The sequence below is a fragment of the Eleutherodactylus coqui genome, chromosome 10, assembly GCF_035609145.1.
Source record: "Eleutherodactylus coqui strain aEleCoq1 chromosome 10, aEleCoq1.hap1, whole genome shotgun sequence".
Classification (NCBI taxonomy): Eukaryota; Metazoa; Chordata; class Amphibia; order Anura; family Eleutherodactylidae; genus Eleutherodactylus; species Eleutherodactylus coqui.
Window position 1 is genome coordinate 77,840,561 of NC_089846.1, and position 18,625 is coordinate 77,859,185.

The 18,625-nt window shown below is 46.6% G+C and overlaps 1 protein-coding gene across 3 annotated transcripts in view; it reads left to right on the forward strand.

Moving 5' to 3' along the window:
• The first annotated feature begins 2,391 nt into the window (after nt 1-2,391).
• The window catches only part of LOC136580648 (zinc-alpha-2-glycoprotein-like), a 232,185-nt gene continuing 215,951 nt past the window's right edge, over nt 2,392-18,625 (forward strand). For all 3 annotated transcript variants that reach the window (XM_066581378.1, XM_066581380.1, XM_066581382.1), the window contains exon 1: nt 2,392-2,508. In XM_066581378.1, coding sequence (XP_066437475.1) covers nt 2,420-2,508 — 89 coding nt within the window. In that variant the 5' untranslated portion in view covers nt 2,392-2,419. The remainder of the gene's footprint in view (nt 2,509-18,625) is intronic.

The following is an 18,625-nucleotide window of genomic DNA, read 5'->3' on the forward strand; positions in this document are numbered from 1 at the left end:
ATGCATCTCCAGCATATCCAGACGACAGTCCGGCGCTAGGCCCCGCCCCCCTGGCAGCATGTGACCTAGAGTCGGACGCTGCACCTTGCCGCCCTGCGAGACTCCTCCCGGGCCTGCGCTCACCCTCTGCTGCTGATGCCGGGGGGAACCGGACCGGAGGGCCCCGTGGGGGACTCTCTACGCGGCGTCGGCGCTGTGGGGCCTTCTCTGGGCTTAAACTTGCCGGCGGGCGGGCCCTCCGCGACCTGCTCTCTCTCACCGCCGCTTCTGGTTCTCCTCTGCTCTCTGCTGCCGCCGCTCCTCTTGGACGCCTGCTGCCTGCTCGCCCAGTCCTGCCTCCCGCTGCCGCTCCGGGGGCCTGGTAATCGGCCACCGCTGGTCCCGCTCCCGCTGCAGCTCCGGTCTCCTGCTCTTCAGCCGCCGCTGGCCCGGCTCCCGCTGCTACACTGGACCCTGCGACCCCCGCATTGTCTCTCACCGGTCCAGGCGCCGCTCCCTCCAGGACTCTTTCAAGCCACTCCACGCCCCGTTCCTTGACCGCTGCTCGGATCTTTTCCATCACGGCGTCCATCTTCGGTAAGTGGATCGTCTTTGGGCTCTTCCTGACAGACCGCTTTGGGCGCTTCAGGCTTGTCCCTTCCTCCTTCTACTTCTTTTTTTGTCCCGTCTCCTTCTCCTCCGCACCTTGCTTTTTGGGCTTCTTTCTTCTTTCTTGCCTTTTCTTCTAACTTCCTCTCTGACTGCCTCTCTGCCTGTGCTTCTGCTCCTTGCTCCTTGCTGTCCATTGCTGCACTGACCCCTCCTCCTGCTGTTCCCGCACTTTCTATCTGCTTCCTCCCCCTTAGCTCCCCCCCCCTTTCTCTACTCACCAGTCTCACCTTTTGTTAGCCCCTACCTTCCCCGTTAACCCTGTCATGCGCTGCCTCCATCTATAGCCCTGCGGTCTGCTATTCCGGCGCTTCTGTCATCTGTACCTGTACCTAAATCATGCAACCTTACAGCCTGCAGTCATCTGTATCCATACCTAAACCATAGAGCCTGAAGTTATCTGTACCTGTACCTATACCTGAACCACACAGCTTGCAGTCATCTGCACTTATACCCATACCTAAACCATACAGCCTGCAGTCATCTGTACATTTATCCATACATAAACCATACAGCCTGCAGTCCTCTTCACCTATACCCGCACCTATTCATACACCCTTCAGTCATCTGCACCTGTATCCATTCCTAAAACATTCAGCCTGCAGTCATTTACACTGATACCCATTCCTCAACCATACAGCCTGCAGTCATCTGTACCCATACCTAAACCATACAGCCTGCAGTCATCTGCACCTGTACCCATACATAAACCATACAGCCTGCAGTACTCTGTACCTATACCCGCACCAATTCATACAGCCTGCAGTCATCTGTACCTGTACCCATTCCTAAAACATTCAGCCTGCAGTTATTTACACTGATACCCATACCTAAACCATACAGCCTGCAGTCATCTGTACCTGTATCCATATCTAAATCATACAGCCTTCAGTCATCTACACCAATACCCATACCTAAAGCATACAGCCTGCAGTCATCTGCCCCTGTACCTATACCTAAACCATACAGACTGCAGTCATCTGCTCCTGTACCCATACAGCCTGCAGTCATCTGCTCCTGTACCTATACCTAAACCATACAGCCTGCAGTCATCTGTACCTGTACCCATATCCAAACCATACAGCCTGCAGTCATCTGTACCTGTACCCATACCCAAACCATACAGCCTGCAATCATCTGTACCTATACCCAGACCTAAACCATACAGCCTGCAGTCATCTGTACCTGTACCCATACCCAAACCATACAGCCTGCAGTCATCTGTATTTGTAGCAATACCTAAACCTGCAGCTAGCCTCATACCAGCTGTGTAATTATTTGTTGGAGATATATAACTTATACCAGCTGTAATATATATATATATATATATATATATATATATATATATATATATACAGGAGATACCCAGGTTATATCACTATATACAGGAGATGTATAGCTAATACCAGATTTACATACACTGTTATATACAGGAACAACCTAGGTTACACCAACCTGGTCCCTATTGCCATCCGTGCATTTTAACCCTTTGCTGTTATCTGCATGGAGGTTATCACATCTTCACAACTGTGACTCCTAGGACCCCTATAGCTACGCCACTGCTTTCACTTAAGTGGGCTCATCGGGGGGGGGGGGGGGGGGGGGCATGTTTTGACTGTATAGTTGTTTGTTTTCAATTCGGAAAACCCTTTTAAAATCAGTCTTCTGAGTCATCTCACAGTTTCACTTTCATAAATTAGTCTGCCTCGCAGCAGGCATCCAATTAGAGCGCAGCCCTCTTCCTGTGTGCCCTAAGGCTCTGTATATCTCTATGCTTCTTCTTGGTGTTTTCACACATGGGATCGAGAAGACTCGGCGTCCTCCCCTGATTATGTCTGGCTGTGACTGCAGGGTATTGTGGTGAGTGTGTAGGGGGTGTGCGCTACATTATTAACCATTATATTATATATTACGTGGTTTTATATTACTTTCTGTAAGTTTTGTTTTTTTGTGCAAGTTGTTTAGGCACTGTGACTGCGTTCAGTAATTGTCTGGCTTAACCCCATAATAAAGCAACTATTTTTTTTTTCTTCTCCGCATTCTTAAAGCCATAAGTTTTTTTTCCTTATCAATGTAACAGTAGAGTGCTTGTTTTTTTTTTTAAACAACTGTTTTTCAATTGCTTCATTTTGAGATGCAAACAACTTGCAACTTAACTTTTATCAACTTTTTCCATGGGCGAATGGAAAAAAGTAACAATTACTCAATTATATTATTGTGAATTTTACGCTGTTCACCGTGCAGCATAAATAACATTACCTTTTATCTTTAGGTGATACCTTTATGACATACGTAACCCAGAGTCACATAGTCTTTTAGGAGGATCGCACCATTTTGTTGCTACTAAGCATGGTATTCACAGAGAGGATTTAAAACGTAACTTTTATTCTCTAATTAAAACAAGAGCAGATATATAGTCAAACAAAACTATGGATGGCACCAACTAATGTGATGGTATGCCACCTCAAGGTACACAACAGCCTGGATCCTAAACTCTAGGAGGCGGCCTTTGGGTCCTATAGTAACAAACACTACTGTTGGTGGGCATGTGTGAAAAGATGGGGATCAGTGGGAGGTGCATCATCGCTGACACCTCTCTCACTGAATACCCATCTGTATTTCAAGGTAAAACCTTCCCCTAATACTCTGTTGGTCATTCAGTTCTTTGCTATTTTTGCCTTTGATTGTGCTGTTGTGTGCTAAGAAAGGTTTTAAGTCAAGCAGTTTGAATAGGTTTGCTACCTCAATAGTACATGATTGTGGTATTTTAGAGGTGTCGAATTTTCTCAATGGAGCATTTTTCCTAATGCTACACAGTTTGATCTTGATCTTAGCTGCAAGGAGTTCATGATCCTTGCCATAGTCGGTGCTAGGAAATTTTTATTTCCATGGCTGGACTTTGCCAACGATGATTACACAGGATTTAATCAATCTGATTTTGATGGAGGCCATTGCGAGATGTCCACGTTTACAGTTGGCATTTAGGCTGCATAAACTATGTGTTTGTCATCCTGAGCCAATTTTCTTGGCAGAACTGTATCAGGTGATCACCGGCTTTTTTCCTTTTACCAAGTATCACTCTTCCTGTGATGGTTGCTTCTGGCTGGCTGCCAACTTTGGAATTGAAGTCGTCCATAATATAAATCATGTCCTTCTTTGGCACTTTGTTTAGAGTTTTCTGGACTTTGGCATAAAAATCTTCAATGGTTTCCTTATCGGCACCCATTTTTGGGGCATAGACCTGTAAGATTGAGATGTTCACCAGCTTACCATGTATCCAGATAGCAATGATACGGTCGCTGATTGTTCTAAAACTTTCTACTGCCTTTGCGGTCTGCTTGTTTTTTAATAAAGGCTACTCCATGCCTCCTGATTTGTTTGTGTCCGGCATAGTGCAATGTGAAGTCATTAGACTAAAAATATCCATCACCTGTCTACTGCAATTCACTAATTCCAAGAATATCAATGTTAATTCTTGTCATTTCGCGTTTCACAATATCCAATTTCCCTAGACTCATGCCACACATATTCCATTTTGCTAGTATGTAAGCTTTGGAGCAGCACAGTCCTTTCCTTTCATCATAATACGCATTAGCAACTGGGCTAGATTTTATTCCGTTAATGTAGCTGTATGGGGTCTCGTTTATGCCGGAGGAGTTACATTTTTAAATAGAATTCTTTAGAGGTAAAAATAATTTTTTGATTAATTTATCTTTTAAAATGAGCTGTATGTAAAGTGACCCTCTGGTTTAAGGACAAAATTCTGTCCAGAGGGGCCAAAGGTTATATTATCTGCACTTGTTCTTCTCAGCTGCCCCTCTGATCCGGGGTTGCGGGTCCCATTTTTGACCATTCATGATGGCTGCGACAATCTTCAGACTATATAATCTCCATAGTGCATTTGTAGTATTAGTCTGCCAATCTACTATAACTATTCTCAGATAGTCCAGTGCTGTTCATGTGATCAGCACTGACCAATCAGAGAGCAGTGCACAGTTAGCATTGGCTAAATAGAAAATTGCAGCAGCTATCTTGGACGTCTGAAAACCGAGAATGGAACTGGCGGATTGGACAGATGGCAGAGAGAAGAACTGCCTTGGAGTCTTTCATAGGACAGGTTCCAAGGAGTCCGGGGATGCAGTTATACTCACCCAGATCCCCTTTCCTGTGCTGTCTTCTGTGGAAGTCAGGTCAGTGGACTCATCCTTGCAGCATAAAGTACATTTTGCGCACAGTGGATGTATCTCTGCAGGCTGCATTTGCGCACATTACTCTCTATGGGAGCACAGACGCAGAGTCTGCAGAGAAGGGTCCGCTGGTGCCGATGTCTGCAAGTGACAATGTGGGAATGGAGAGCTGAAGGATTATAAATATTACATCCCTGGACTCCTAGCACCAGGATTAGTTTATGGTCCTCATACAGTACTGTGTAAAAATTTTAGGCAGGTGTGGAAAAAATGCAGCAATGTAAGAATACTTCCAAAAATAGAAGTTTTAGTAGTCTGTTTTGTTCAATCAACAAAATGCAAAGCCACTAAGCAAAAACAAAAGCTCAGTTACATCAATATTTGGTGTGACCACCCTTTACCTTCACAACAGCATCAGTTTTTCTTGACACACTTGCAAACAGTCAGGGATTGGTAGGATTATAGTCAGCTTTATGATTAACCAGTTATACGAAACAGATTATATTGATCATTTTCATATGTGGGTTGAAATACAATCATTAATGAACACAAACAGCTGTGTAGGAGGCTTAAAATTGCATGAGAAATAGCCAAACTCTGCTACAAAGGTGAGGTTTTGGAGGACAGCATCATGTCACAGGTCACACACCATGGTAGGACTGAGTACAGCAACAAGACACAAGGTATTTATACTGCATCAAGGTCTCCCAGGCAAAGCTTTCAATGCAAACTAGGGTTTCAGGATGTGCTGTTCAAGCTCTTTTTAAAAAGCACAAAGAGACTGGCATTGTTGAGGACCATAGATGCAGCGGTCGGCAAAGGAAACTTAGTGCAGAAGATGAAAGACACATTGTGCTTACTTCATTTCTAAATCAGATGTCCAGCGCTGTCAGTGCCATCAGCTCAGAGCCAGCAGAAACCAGTGGGACACAGGTACACTAACTTGTGCTCAGAGGAGTCTGGCCAGAAGAGTTCTTTATGGAAGAATTCTGACCAAAACATCATACCTTTAGCATCATACCTTCAACAAGGCTAAGCGACTCAACTATGCATGGAAACAGACTGGGGTGTAGAAAAATTACAGTAGGTGCTCTGGACTGATGAGTAAAAAAGTGAAATATTTGACTGTAACAGAAGGCAGTTTGTTTGGTGAATGGCTGGACAGTGGTACAATAATGAGTGTCTGCAGGCAGCAGTGAAGCATGATGGAGAGCGGTACAATAATGAGTGTTTACAGGCAGCAGTAAAGCATCGTGGACAGCGATACAATAATGAGTGTCTACAGGCAGCAGTGAAGCATGGTGGAGATCAGTACAATAATGAGTGTCTGCAGGCAGCAGTGAAGCATGGTGGAGAGTGGTACAATAATGAGTGTCTACAGACAGCATTGAAGCACAGTGGAGAGCAGTACAATAATGAGTATCTGCAGTCAGCAGTGAAGCATAATGGAGAGCAGTACAATAATAAGTGTCTGCAGTCAGCAGTGAAGCATGGTGGTGAGTGGTACAATAATGAGCGTCTGCAGTCAGCACTGAAGCATGGTGGACAGCGGTACGATAATGAGTGTTTACAGGCAGCAGTGAAGCATGGTAGTGAGCGGTACAATAATGAGTGTCTGCAGTCAGCAGTGAAGCATGGTGGAGAGCAGTACAATAATGAGTGTATGCAGGCAGCAGTGAAGAATGGTGGAGGCTCCTTACAAGTTTGGGGCTGCATTTCAGCCAAGAGAGTTGAGAATTACTTCAGGATTAAAGGTTTCCTATATACCCTGTTTCCCTGAAAATAAGACATCCCCTATAAATAAGACATGGCATGATTTTCCAGAATTTTTGAGGATGCAAAATGATTTTTCAGGCTTTTTGAGGATGCTTCAAATATAAGCCCTACTCCAAAATTAAGCCCTGCTAACAGTTAATTTAAAAAGTCAATTTAAATAGTGTCCAGGCAGCTATACATGTAAAAAAGTTAAACCTTTATGAACAAAAATTAATATAAGACACTGTCTTATTTTCGGGGAAACACGGGTAGTGAGAAAAACGGACAGATACTTATCTATCATGCAAAAAGATCAGAGAGGCATCTGACTGGCTCCAAATTTTTTCGCCAGTAGGACAACAACCCCCAAACATCCAACCAATGTCATTAAAAACTATCTTCAGTGTAAAGAAGAACAGGGAGTACTGGAATTGATTATATGGGCCCACAGAGCCCTGGTCTCACATCATCCAGTCTGTCTGGGGTTACATGAACAGACAGAAGGATTTAAGAGACCAACATCCACAGAAGATCTGTGCTTAGTTCTCCAAGATGTCTGGAACAACCTCTGTGCCGAGTTCCTTCAACAACTGTGTACAAGTGGGTACTGGTGCATCTTGTTTCCACCAGAAGTTAGGGGCTGACCGACCTTTGTTGGAGTTAATGCCCCCTGTCAGGCTTCTAGCTTCCGATTGGCTGCTGGTGTGTCTGCTGTCCTGTCCCCACAGCTCTGGACTTGATGGATTATCGCTTCTCCAAAACTGTGTCGGCACCTGACAGTGGGCACACAGCAGCTATCGGGCCAGCAGAAGTCACTTGCTGGATGCCATGGATTCTTCTTGTCTCTTTAAGACAGCGGAGGTGGCTGACACCAGGCACACAGCAGCGGTTGGTGCAGCAGTAGACAGCGAGAGAGACCTGCCCCCACATCCATCAGGGGAAAGGAACAGTCATGGTGGTACTAACATGGTGGCATCCATTAGGATGGATGTAGTAGAGCTGTGTGTGTGATGTATAGGGATTAGGATGGATGGGGTAGAGCTGTGTGTGTGATGTGTGGGGATTAGGATGGATGGAGTAGAGCTGTGTGTGTGATATGTGGGAATCAGGATGGATGTAGTAGAGGTGTGTGTGATGTGTGGGGGTCTGGATGGAGTAAAAATGTGTGTGTGATGTGTGGGGGTCACGATGGATGTAGTGGTCCTGTGTGTGATGTCTGGGGATCAGGATGGATTAAGTAGAGCTGTGTGTGTGTGTAAAGTGTTGGGATCACGATTGATGTAGTAGGGCTATGTGCGTGATGTGTGTGGGGATCAGGATGGATGGATGGAGCTGCTTGTTTGATGTGTGGGGATCAGGGTGGATTGAGTAGAGCTATGTGTGTGTGTGTGTGTGTGAAGTGTTGGGATCAGGATTGATGTAGTAGGGCTATGTGCGTGATGTGTGTGGGGATCAGGATGGATGGATGGAGCTGCTTGTGTGATGTGTGGGGATCAGGATGGATTGAGTAGAGCTATGTGTGTGTGTGATGTGTGGGGATCAGGATGGATTGAGTAGAGCTGTGTGTGTGTGATGTGTAGGGATCAAGATGGATGGAGTTGAGCTGTGTGCGATGTTTGGGGGTCAGGATGGATGGAGTAAAGTTGTGTGTGTGATGTGTGGGGATCAGGATGGATGGAGTATAGCTGTGTGTGATGTGTGGGGGTCAGGATAGATGGAGTAAAGTTGTGTGTGTGATGTGTGGGGATCAGGATGGATGGAGTATAGCTGTGTGTGATGTGTGGGGATCAGGATGGATGGAGTAGAACTGGGTGCGTGATGTCTGGGGATCAGGGTGGATGGAGTAAAGCTGTTTGTGTGATGTGTGGAGGATTAGGATGGATGGAGTAGAGCTGTATGTGTGATATGTGGGGTGTCAGGATGGATGGAGTCGCGCTGTGTGAGATGTATGGGGGTCAGAAAGAATGGAGTAAAGTTGTATGTGTGATGTGTGGGGATCAAAATAGATAGAGTAGAGCTGTGTGTGATGTGTGGTGGTCAGGATGGATGCAGTGGTCCTGTTTGTGATGTGTGGGGATCAGGATGGATGGAGTAGAGCTGTGTGATGTGTGGGGATCAGGATGGATGGAGTAGAGTTGTGTGTATGTGTGTGTGGGGATCAGGATGGATGAAGTAGAGCTGTGTGTTTGATCTGTGGGGGTCAGGATGGATGAAGTAGAGCTGTGTGTGATGTCTGGGGATCAGGATGGATTAAGTAGAGCTGTGTGTGTGTGTAAAGTGTTGGGATCACGATTGATGTAGTAGGGCTATGTGCGTGATGTGTGTGGGGATCAGGATGGATGGATGGAGCTGCTTGTTTGATGTGTGGGGATCAGGGTGGATTGAGTAGAGCTATGTGTGTGTGTGTGTGTGTGTGAAGTGTTGGGATCAGGATTGATGTAGTAGGGCTATGTGCGTGATGTGTGTGGGGATCAGGATGGATGGATGGAGCTGCTTGTGTGATGTGTGGGGATCAGGGTGGATGGAGTAGAGTGGTGTGTATGTGTGTGTGGGGATCAGGATGGATGAAGTAGAGCTGTGTGTTTGATCTGTGGGGGTCAGGATGGATGAAGTAGAGCTGTGTGTGATGTGTGAGGATCAGGATGGATGGAGTAGAGTTGTGTGTATGTGTGTGTGGGGATCAGGATGGATGGAGTAGAGCTGTGTGATGTGTGGGGATCAGGATGGATGGAGTAGAGTTGTGTGTATGTGTGTGTGGGGATCAGGATGGATGGAGTAGAGCTGTGTGTGATGTGTTGGGGTCAGGATGCATGTAGTACAGCTATGTGTGTGATGTTTAGGGAACAGCACGGATGTAATAGAGATGTCTGTGTGTGAGTGTGCTGCTGGGTGTTGGTGAGTCACAGTGACGTGCGAAGATCTACGGGAGGAGTAAGGGAGCGCAGCTCTAGCAGACAGCCAGCACCACTGCTCTATATCAGTTTAAACAATATATATTTATAGTCGATACTCTGACAGTGACTACCTACCTTATCCCTGTGTTGTGTTAGCCTGTTTTGTGTAAATGGGGCTAAACTCACTATCAGGTAAACGATAGCAGACACTCACCCCAGTGATGCTTGATCCTGTGCTGATATATAGACGTAAGTAAAACGAAGATAGTTTGGTACGGTGTTAGCCAGTAGAGCAAAATGTGATTTTTCTCAGTAAGAGTAGCCAAGTAATCTTGTAATAATAATAATAATCTTTATGTATACAGCACCAACATATTCTGCAGCTCTTACAAAACAGGGGAGAACAGATACAAAAAACAAAGATACAAAAACCCGGGTTACATGTAGTAATCAGTTGATGGAGACCGTGAGGGTGAGAGTCCTGCTCCAACGAGCTTACATACTACAGATAATAGGGGGATACAGAAGGCAAAGAGGCTGGAGATGTGCACGGTATGGTGAGGTGGAGATGTGCACGGTATGGTGGGGTGGAGATGTGCACAGTATGGTGGGGTGGAGATGTGCACGGTATGGAGAGGTGGAGAGTGTGGGATGCTGTACATATAGACAATGGTCAGACCATATAGAGGCTGAATCGGTATGACTGCAGGGGGCGGTTGATTGCAGCTAGCAAGGATTGCAGTCAGTAGGGCAGGGAGTATGTTATCAGGGGGGTACAGAGGGGTTTGGTTTAGGAGATACTGTATGACTCCCTGAAGAGGGGTGTTTTTAGGGCATGCCTGAAGTTGTGTGTGTCAAGGATTGCCCGAATAGTTTTGTGTAGCGCGTTCCAGAGAACTGGTGCTGCTCTGGAGAAATCTTGGAGGCGGGAATGAGAGGTTCAAATTAAAGGGGCACTTAATCTGATTTCATTAGCTGAGCAGAGGGGGCAGGCTGGGTGGTTGATTGAGATGAGGGAGCCAATGCAGGGTGGCGCGGTGCTATGGAGAGCTTTATGGATGAGGGTGGTGAGTTTAAATTGAATTTTATATGTGATGGGCAGCCAGTGCAGTAACTGGCACAGAGCAGAGGCATCCAAATACTGGCTCAACAGGAAGATGAGCCTGGCTGCCGCATTTAAAATGGATTGGAGGGGGTAGAGTCTGGAGCAGGGAACGCCGATCAGCAGTGAGTTGCAATAATCGAGCCGAGAGTAGATGAGGGCAACAGTGAGCGTTTCTAGCGTGTCCATGGTGAGAAATGGGCGGATTCTTTTTATGTTCTTGAGGTGCAGCTGGCATGTTCAGGTCAGAGATTGGGTATGGGGGGGTAAAGGAGAGATCAGAGTTGAAAATAACCCCAAAAACAGCGGACGGACTGTGAGTTATGGTGCCACACACTGAGATGGAGATGTCAGGATGAGGTCAGTTAGTAGAGGGGGGAAACACCAGTAGGTCACTTTTTGAGATGTTCAATTTTAGTAAGAGAGAGGACATAGTGTTAGAGACAGCGGACAGTCAGTCGCTGGCATTCTGGAGGAATGTTTTTGTGATGTCACGCAAAGAGGTGTATAACTGGGTGTCGTCAGTGTAGAGATGGTACTGAAAGCCAAAACCACCGATGGTTTGTCCAACAGGGGCTGTGTAGATGGAGAAGAGAAGGGTCAAGGATCGAACCCTGGTAGACCCCAACAGCAAGGGGAATAGGAGGGGAGGTAGAGCCAGTAAAGGAGACACTGAAGGAGCGGTCAGTTAGGTAGGAGGAGAACCAGGAGAGAGCAGTGTCCTTTAGGCCGATGGAGTGAAGCATACTGAGGAAGTGTTTGTGGTCAACAGTGTCACACTGTGAAGAGGTCAAGGAGGATCAGTAGGGAGTAGTCACCCCTCGATTTGGCCGTCAGGAGGTTGTTTGACACTTTTGTAAGGGCGGTTTCTGTTGAGTGTAGAGAGCGGAAGCCGTACTGTAGGGGATCAAGAAGAGAGTGTTCTGATAAATAGCTTATAGGGCGATAGTAGACCAGGCATTCTAATAGTTTGAAGATAAAAGGGAGAATTGAGATAGGTTGGTAGTTAGCAGCATCGGTCGAGTCAAGAGTCGGGGATTAGTAGTGGGGATATTATAGCATATTTGAATGAGGAGGGGAAGATGCCAGAGATCGGAGAGAGGTTAGATATAGTGGGGAGGTGGGAGATGTCCACCAGGGAGAGGGACCAGAGGAGGTGGGAGGGGTCACTAGCACAGGTGGTGGGGCGAGCAGAGGAAAGCAATCTGGACACTTCTTCCTCTGTTGTTGGTCCGAGTACAGAGAGAGAGCAGCAGCTAGATGCAGTACTGACAAGACTAGGGTCGGAGTTAGTCTGGTATTGGGAGGTTATTTCCCTCCGAATGTCGTTGATTTTCTTTTCACAGTAGGCAGACAGCTCTTCAGCACTGAGATCCATCACTGGAAGGGGCTGCAGTTTAGGGCTGAGAAGGGAGTGGAAAGTGGCAAAGAGTCATTTAGGGTTGTGGGATAGTGAGGAGACCAGAAAGATGCATTTACACAGGACAATTATCATACAAATTCCTGTGAAAGTGCGGGAATTTGACTGATTCTGAAACATAATCATCTCGTGTTTATGGCCGTTTAAGGTACTTTGCACGGAGGGATCATATCATTAGATACTCGCTAAGAAAGTCGCTGCAGCCTACGAATGAGAATCGCCTATTAGCTTTTTACACGGAGTGTTTGTTGTTTGTCAACTTATCATTCCTAGAAGGAATCTCCTTGCATATTCATTTGCAAGTCGTAAAAGTACGAACGACTGCAACTTTACTCCAGACAACTTTTGGTCAACCAACAACTATTTTTTAGGTGAGTTGAACGAATGGCTACCAGTGAGTGAATCATCACTCGTTACCGTGTTAGTGGCCACGTTTACACAGGACAACTGTTGTTTGCATTCGCTCCATTGAGTAATTATTGGGATGATAGTCCTTGTGCAGGTACTTTAGAGGGGTGGTAGTACAGCACTACTACCCCTGACTCCTCTCCAACTCTCCCAAACTAAATAATGTAGTTCAATGTTACACAGCAGCTGGCGTGTATTATCAGGTTCTGCAGAAGATGAGATTATGTTATGATTTTCTGCAGCAGTGAACATGTGAATCATGACTAACTGAGTTATTAACTGAGGAACAAAATTTTCATTGACTTAGATCTTACTCTTGTTTTTTTTTTTTTTACTAACTTTTGGCTTCTAAATCCAAAAATGACCCCAGTTTTTCTCTATCACATCAACTATTTAAGATACAAGACAGCCTCCATTTTTCTCAAAAACCATACAAAATGTACATACAATGGAAAATACAAGAATTACTTGAATTTAATGTTTTTTTTTAAAGTTATTTTGTCTATACAAAGGGTGTATTGGTTTTGTACGTCATATTGTGCGGAAATAGTAGCCGTTAAGTTAAAAATTTATGCTGGAGTGTTCAATCTGTGTACAATCTTGCCTGATGCTCCAACAATAGTCGGCCATCATATGTACATCCCATCTACCCTGATACTGTCCCTCTGTGACCTTGAAATCTTGAAGGAATCGTTTACCTTGCTCATCACTGACAGCACCAAGGTTTTCCAGGAAGTTATCAATATGGCTATACAGAAAATGGGTATTATTGTATCTTGACACCACCGGAAGCTAGGGGTTCAACAGCAGTAATGCCCCTCTCACACCCCTAGCTCCCGATAGGGTCAAGGCAGTTAGGTCCTAGCATCAGCATGTGCATTGATTACTGTGTGCCCTGCTGCCTTAGGCTGACGGTTAGTTCTCTTCTTAGGCTTACATTAACAGCTGTAACATAGCAGCATTAACTTCTAATAATGTAAGCCTAAGAAGAGAACTATCGGTCAGCCTAAGGCAGCAGGGCACCAGTAATGAATGCAGACACTGCAGTGAGCACTGTGAGCGACCGGCCATCCCCGGCTTCTGGGCGTCCGCCGCCTCAGTGCTGCATCCCGGCAACTGCTGCAGTCACAGTGCTCCCTGACGGACGCTCCCCTGCTCAACACTATGTTTCCAGGGGCCGCGCATGTGGTGCGCAGCCAGGAAAGCCGCCAGGCCGCCGGCTCAGTGGTGAGCCCCAGCAGCCAGCGCAGGTTCTCTGCTCCCTAACGGGTGCTCCCCCCACTCTGCACTTGGAATCTTGCCGCTGCCCGTGTATGTGCTCTGCCACTGGGACAGACTAACCGCACGCCACCTCCTCTCTGCTATGTCTCGGTAAGCAGCGTTGTGCATGCCGCCTCTGTTGTGATGGCTGCTGAGCGCTCGTAATGCTGCGGCACTCCGCGCTTCTGCTTGGGAGATGGGAATCTTTAGTGGCCTTTCAGGACCTACAGGACAAGCACATCTGCAGCCAATCAATGCTCAGAAAATGTACCTTAATGCTCATGTTGCAACCAAGCATTGTCATTGTAGCTCTCCAAGAGTTTCTGGACAATTTTGGTGTAATTCTTTGCTCGCTTATTTCCAGGAACATCCTTGACAATGTCTATGAGTGATAACTAAACATTCTTTTGGAGTTCTGACATTGTCCCGATGAAATGTTTATCTTTGATAAGTTGTCGAATTTGTGGACCATCAAACACACCAGCTTTTGTTTTTTCAAATACCAAGCTAAAGCTAGGAAATGCTAACATCAGGAACTTGATTCCCAGCAGGTGGGAATATAATGTTCTTTCTGTCAATGAGTGGCTCATGTAGAATGTTTGGATCATCAGCTTTGTGGTCAGATGTTGGAAGCCAATTCCTTTCCACCCAATGTTTCTCATGAGCTCTGCTGTGCCACATGCACAGAAAACAGAGATGCTTGGTGTATTCGCATTGCTGACCAAGAAGGAAGCAGACCATTTAAAAGGTCAACCCAGATTATCCAATTGTGTTTGTGATATTGTAACAATGCAATAACTCTCTTTATGTCTCCATATTCTTCACAAAGAGAAACTGAATGGACAATTGGGACTACACCAAATAAATTGTCATTGTGGAGGAGAACACACTTTAAGATCTGCTTTGAGCTATCAATGAACAGTGGCCATTCACTTGATTTATAGATTGGATTTCCCAATTCCTCCATTAAACCATGTTGTGGATCTCCCTCCATACAACGTCAGGTGCTGGCTGTTTCTTACAGCCAACACCCAGTCGCAGCAGCTACGACAAGCCGCGCCAATCATCAGTGCTATTAACGCTTTCAATGCCACTGTCAGAATTAACGGTGGCATTTAAAGCATTAACAGTTCCGATGAGTGGCGCAGCTCATCAGAGCTGCTGCGGCTGGGTGTTGGCTGTAAGAAACAGCCGGCACCAGACATTTTCGGGCCTGTGATAAGATCGCAGGATGCCATGTGGTTGAGATGGCAGCAAGGGGCCTTCTAAAAGGCCCCAGGGCTGCCTATGCAGAGTGCCTTTCAAGCTGTGACCACCTTGTCTTTTTAACCGTATCCTTGAGGGTTCTCATGCCTTTAGACCGTCTGTGATGTCTCTCCACCTCTGGACACTGATCCCGATCTCCCTGAAGACAGATCCTTACTCTGCGTCACCAAACCGACTGATCGCCATTCGCTTGTCCCCACTGACTGACCTCCTGGTCCCTCCACACATGGAATCTTGGTATCATTCTCATCCCCGACTGCTCCTAGACTGCAACAGGCATGCTTCCCGACCAGCTAATCATCAGGTGAGCGTACCCCCGCGATTCCTATGCTCCCTGGTACAGGCCGCAACCCCTGCTCCACCCCCTTTTTGGAGTGGGGCCTAGATCCCAGCACTGGGCCCCTCTGTCTCATGGGTTTTCTCCCAGGCTGACTCTTTACCCTAGCAGGTGGTGCAGAAGAGACGCAACTTGGAGGGTCCTTAGAAGGGCTCCCCAGACAGTGGTGAACCCTCAGAAAATGTTCAGGACTTAACTGCACTGGAGCGCACACTCTCTTCTGTCTTCTCTTCCGGGCCTTCGATGTATTGGTGGAATTCGCGGATGTACCCAGGCCTTTAGTGATCGCCCTTTGTAACCATCCGGCGCCCCGAAGCATGCAGCAGCACAGAACTGCTCAATCATCATATCCACATGCACCAGTAAGTTTTCTCCTCACAGTTCCTGCCTTGCTTCTTCTCTTGATGCGATTTCCTCACGACTGACGTCAGCAACGGCTATTCGCACACTTTTTCAGCTCCACCAATTCCTTTGCAATAATTCCACCTTTTCCTTGTGCCAGCTCCGTCTTTTTCTTCTGATCTCAACACCTTCCATTTCACTTCCCATTTAACCCTGTGATGCCCGGGCCTCCAACTACGGCCCTGCAGGTCTCGTACTGGCCCTCACTGTACTGCTATATATTACTACAGGGGACAGTATGTTTATATATTACAGCAGGGGACAGTATGACTATATATTATAACAGGGGGACAGTAAGGCTGAATATATTACAACATTGGGACATTAAGGCTATATATTACTACAAGGGGGCAGTATGACTATATATTACTACAGGGGGACATTACAGTTATATATTACTACAATGCAAGAGATGCAAGGGAATAAAATAAACGCCGCTCTAAGGCCTCCTTCCCACGAGCGTGACGGGCTCCGCAGCGTAATATTACGCAGTGAAGCCCGTCACGGCGCCCCCCAGAGCCCCTATACTTACCTGCGGGAGATAGCGTGAAATCGCTTCCCCGCCCACCACCGCCGCGTCACCGCTCGTCACCGCTCGTCACCGCCCACCGCTCTCGCGTCACCAGCCGTGTCACGTGCACGGCCGGCCGTGTCACGTGACGCGGCCGGACCGCGTCATTTGGCGTCATATGACGCTCGGCAGTGGGCGGGAAAGCGTTTTTTCACGCTATCTCCCGCTGGTTACAGCGGGAGATAGCGTGAATGGACGGCTTCCATTGACTGCAATGGAAGCCGTCAGTGCGTACAGCCCGTCCTCACCCGCAGAAAATAGAGCATGCTGCGGGTGAGGACGGGAGAAATCGCGGTGCGTAATTCCGCGGTGGAATTACGCATCGTGAGCATTGAGCTATTAGGTTCAATAGAACCTAATAGCTGCGTGCAACGCAGCGGATTTTCGCCGCGAATTACGCGGCGGAAATCCGTTCGTGGGAAGGAGGCCTAAATATCACCTGCCTGATGCAGGAGGAAGTGCAGAGCCACCTAAAAAAGATTAAAATTGTCAGGCCCAGATGGAATACACCCAAGGGTTCGAAGGGACCTTAAAGGGGTTGTCCCGCGCCGAAACGGGTTTTTTTTTTTCAACCCCCCCCCCGTTCGGCGCGAGACAACCCCGATGCAGGGACTTAAAAAAAAAAAAACGCACAGCGCTTACCTGAATCCCCGCGCTCCGGTGGCTTCTTACTTACCGGTTGAAGATGGCCGCCGGGATCTTCTCCCTCGGTGGACCGCAGGGCTTCTGTGCGGTCCATTGCCGATTCCAGCCTCCTGATTGGCTGGAATCGGCACGTGACGGGGCGGAGCTACATGGAGCCGGCATCCTGCACGAGCGGCCCCATTGAGAAAAGAAGAAGACCCGGACTACGCAAGCGCGGCTAATTTGGCCATTAGACGCCGAAAATTAGTCGGCTCCATGGAAACGAGGACGCTAGCAACGGAGCAGGTAAGTGAAAAACTTCTTATAACTTCTGTATGGCTCATAATTAATGCACAATGTACATTACAAAGTGCATTAATATGGCCATACAGAAGTGTATAGACCCACTTGCTGCCGCGGGACAACCCCTTTAAGTGATGTGATAGCTAGACTGCTATTTCTTTTATTTGAGGATACTATTGAGATGGGGGTTGTATCATTGGATTGGTGCATTGCCAATGTGGCTCCAATATACAAAAAGGAGTCCAGAAAAGAGCTTGGTATCTACAGGCCGGTAAGTCCCACTTTAATAATTGTGAAAATATTCGAGGGGTTTCTGAGAGATGCCATCCTAGAATACTTCAAGGAAAACAACGGAATAACTCCTCACCAGCATGGTTTCATGAGGGGTCGATCATGTCAGACCCATCTGATCAGCTTCTACAATGAAGTAAGCTCTAGGCTGGACCTGGGAGAGTCTATTGATCTAGTATATCTGGATTTCTCTAAAGCATTTGACACTGTGCTGCATAATAGGCTGATATATAAAATGCGGCAACTTGGATTGGGTGAAAACGTGTGTATCTGGGTAAAGAATTGGCTCAGAGAGAGAAAGCAGAGGGTGGTAATAAATGGTTCATACTCTGATTGGGCCCCCATTGCTAGTGGGGCCACAGTGTTCAGTATTTGGCCCCATTCTGTTCAATATATTTATCAATAACCTGATAGAGGGACTGTACAGTAAAATATCAATATTTGCAGACGATACCAAATTATACAAGATAATACAATGGACAACAATGTGCGCCTACAAAGGGACCTAGATAAGCTGGGGGCTTGGGTAGAAAAATGGCAAATGAAGTTCAATATTGATAAATGTAAGGTTATGCACATGGGTGGGAGAAACGGATGTCACCAATATACACTAAATGGGGTATTGCTAGGGAAAAGTGAAATGGAAAAAGACCTGGGGGTACTAGTGGACTGTAGACTTAACTGGAGCAATCAATGCCAGTCAGCTGCTGCAAAAGCTAATAAAGTCTTGGGGTGCATTAAAAGAGGTATAGGGGGCGAGAACATTATTCTCCCACTATATAAGGCACTTGTCAGGCCCCACAAGGAATACTGTCTACAGTTCTGGACATCGCTGCTCAGGAAAGATGTTACAGTGCTTGGAGGTGGGGGATGGGGGAGGGGGGGAAGTATTCAAAGAAGGGCAACTAAATTAATAAACAGAATGGGAGGATTGGTATACCCAGAGAGGTATCAAAACTGGGATTATTAACCCTAGAAATAAAAGACAGTTAAGGGGCGATCAAATAACTATGTATAAATCCATTAGGGGACAATACAAGGATCTCTCCCATGATCTGTTTATACTCAGGACTGCGACGGTAACAAGAGGGCATCCGCTACGTCTAGAAGAAAGCAGGTTTCATCACCAACACAGAAGGGGGATCTTCACTGTAAGA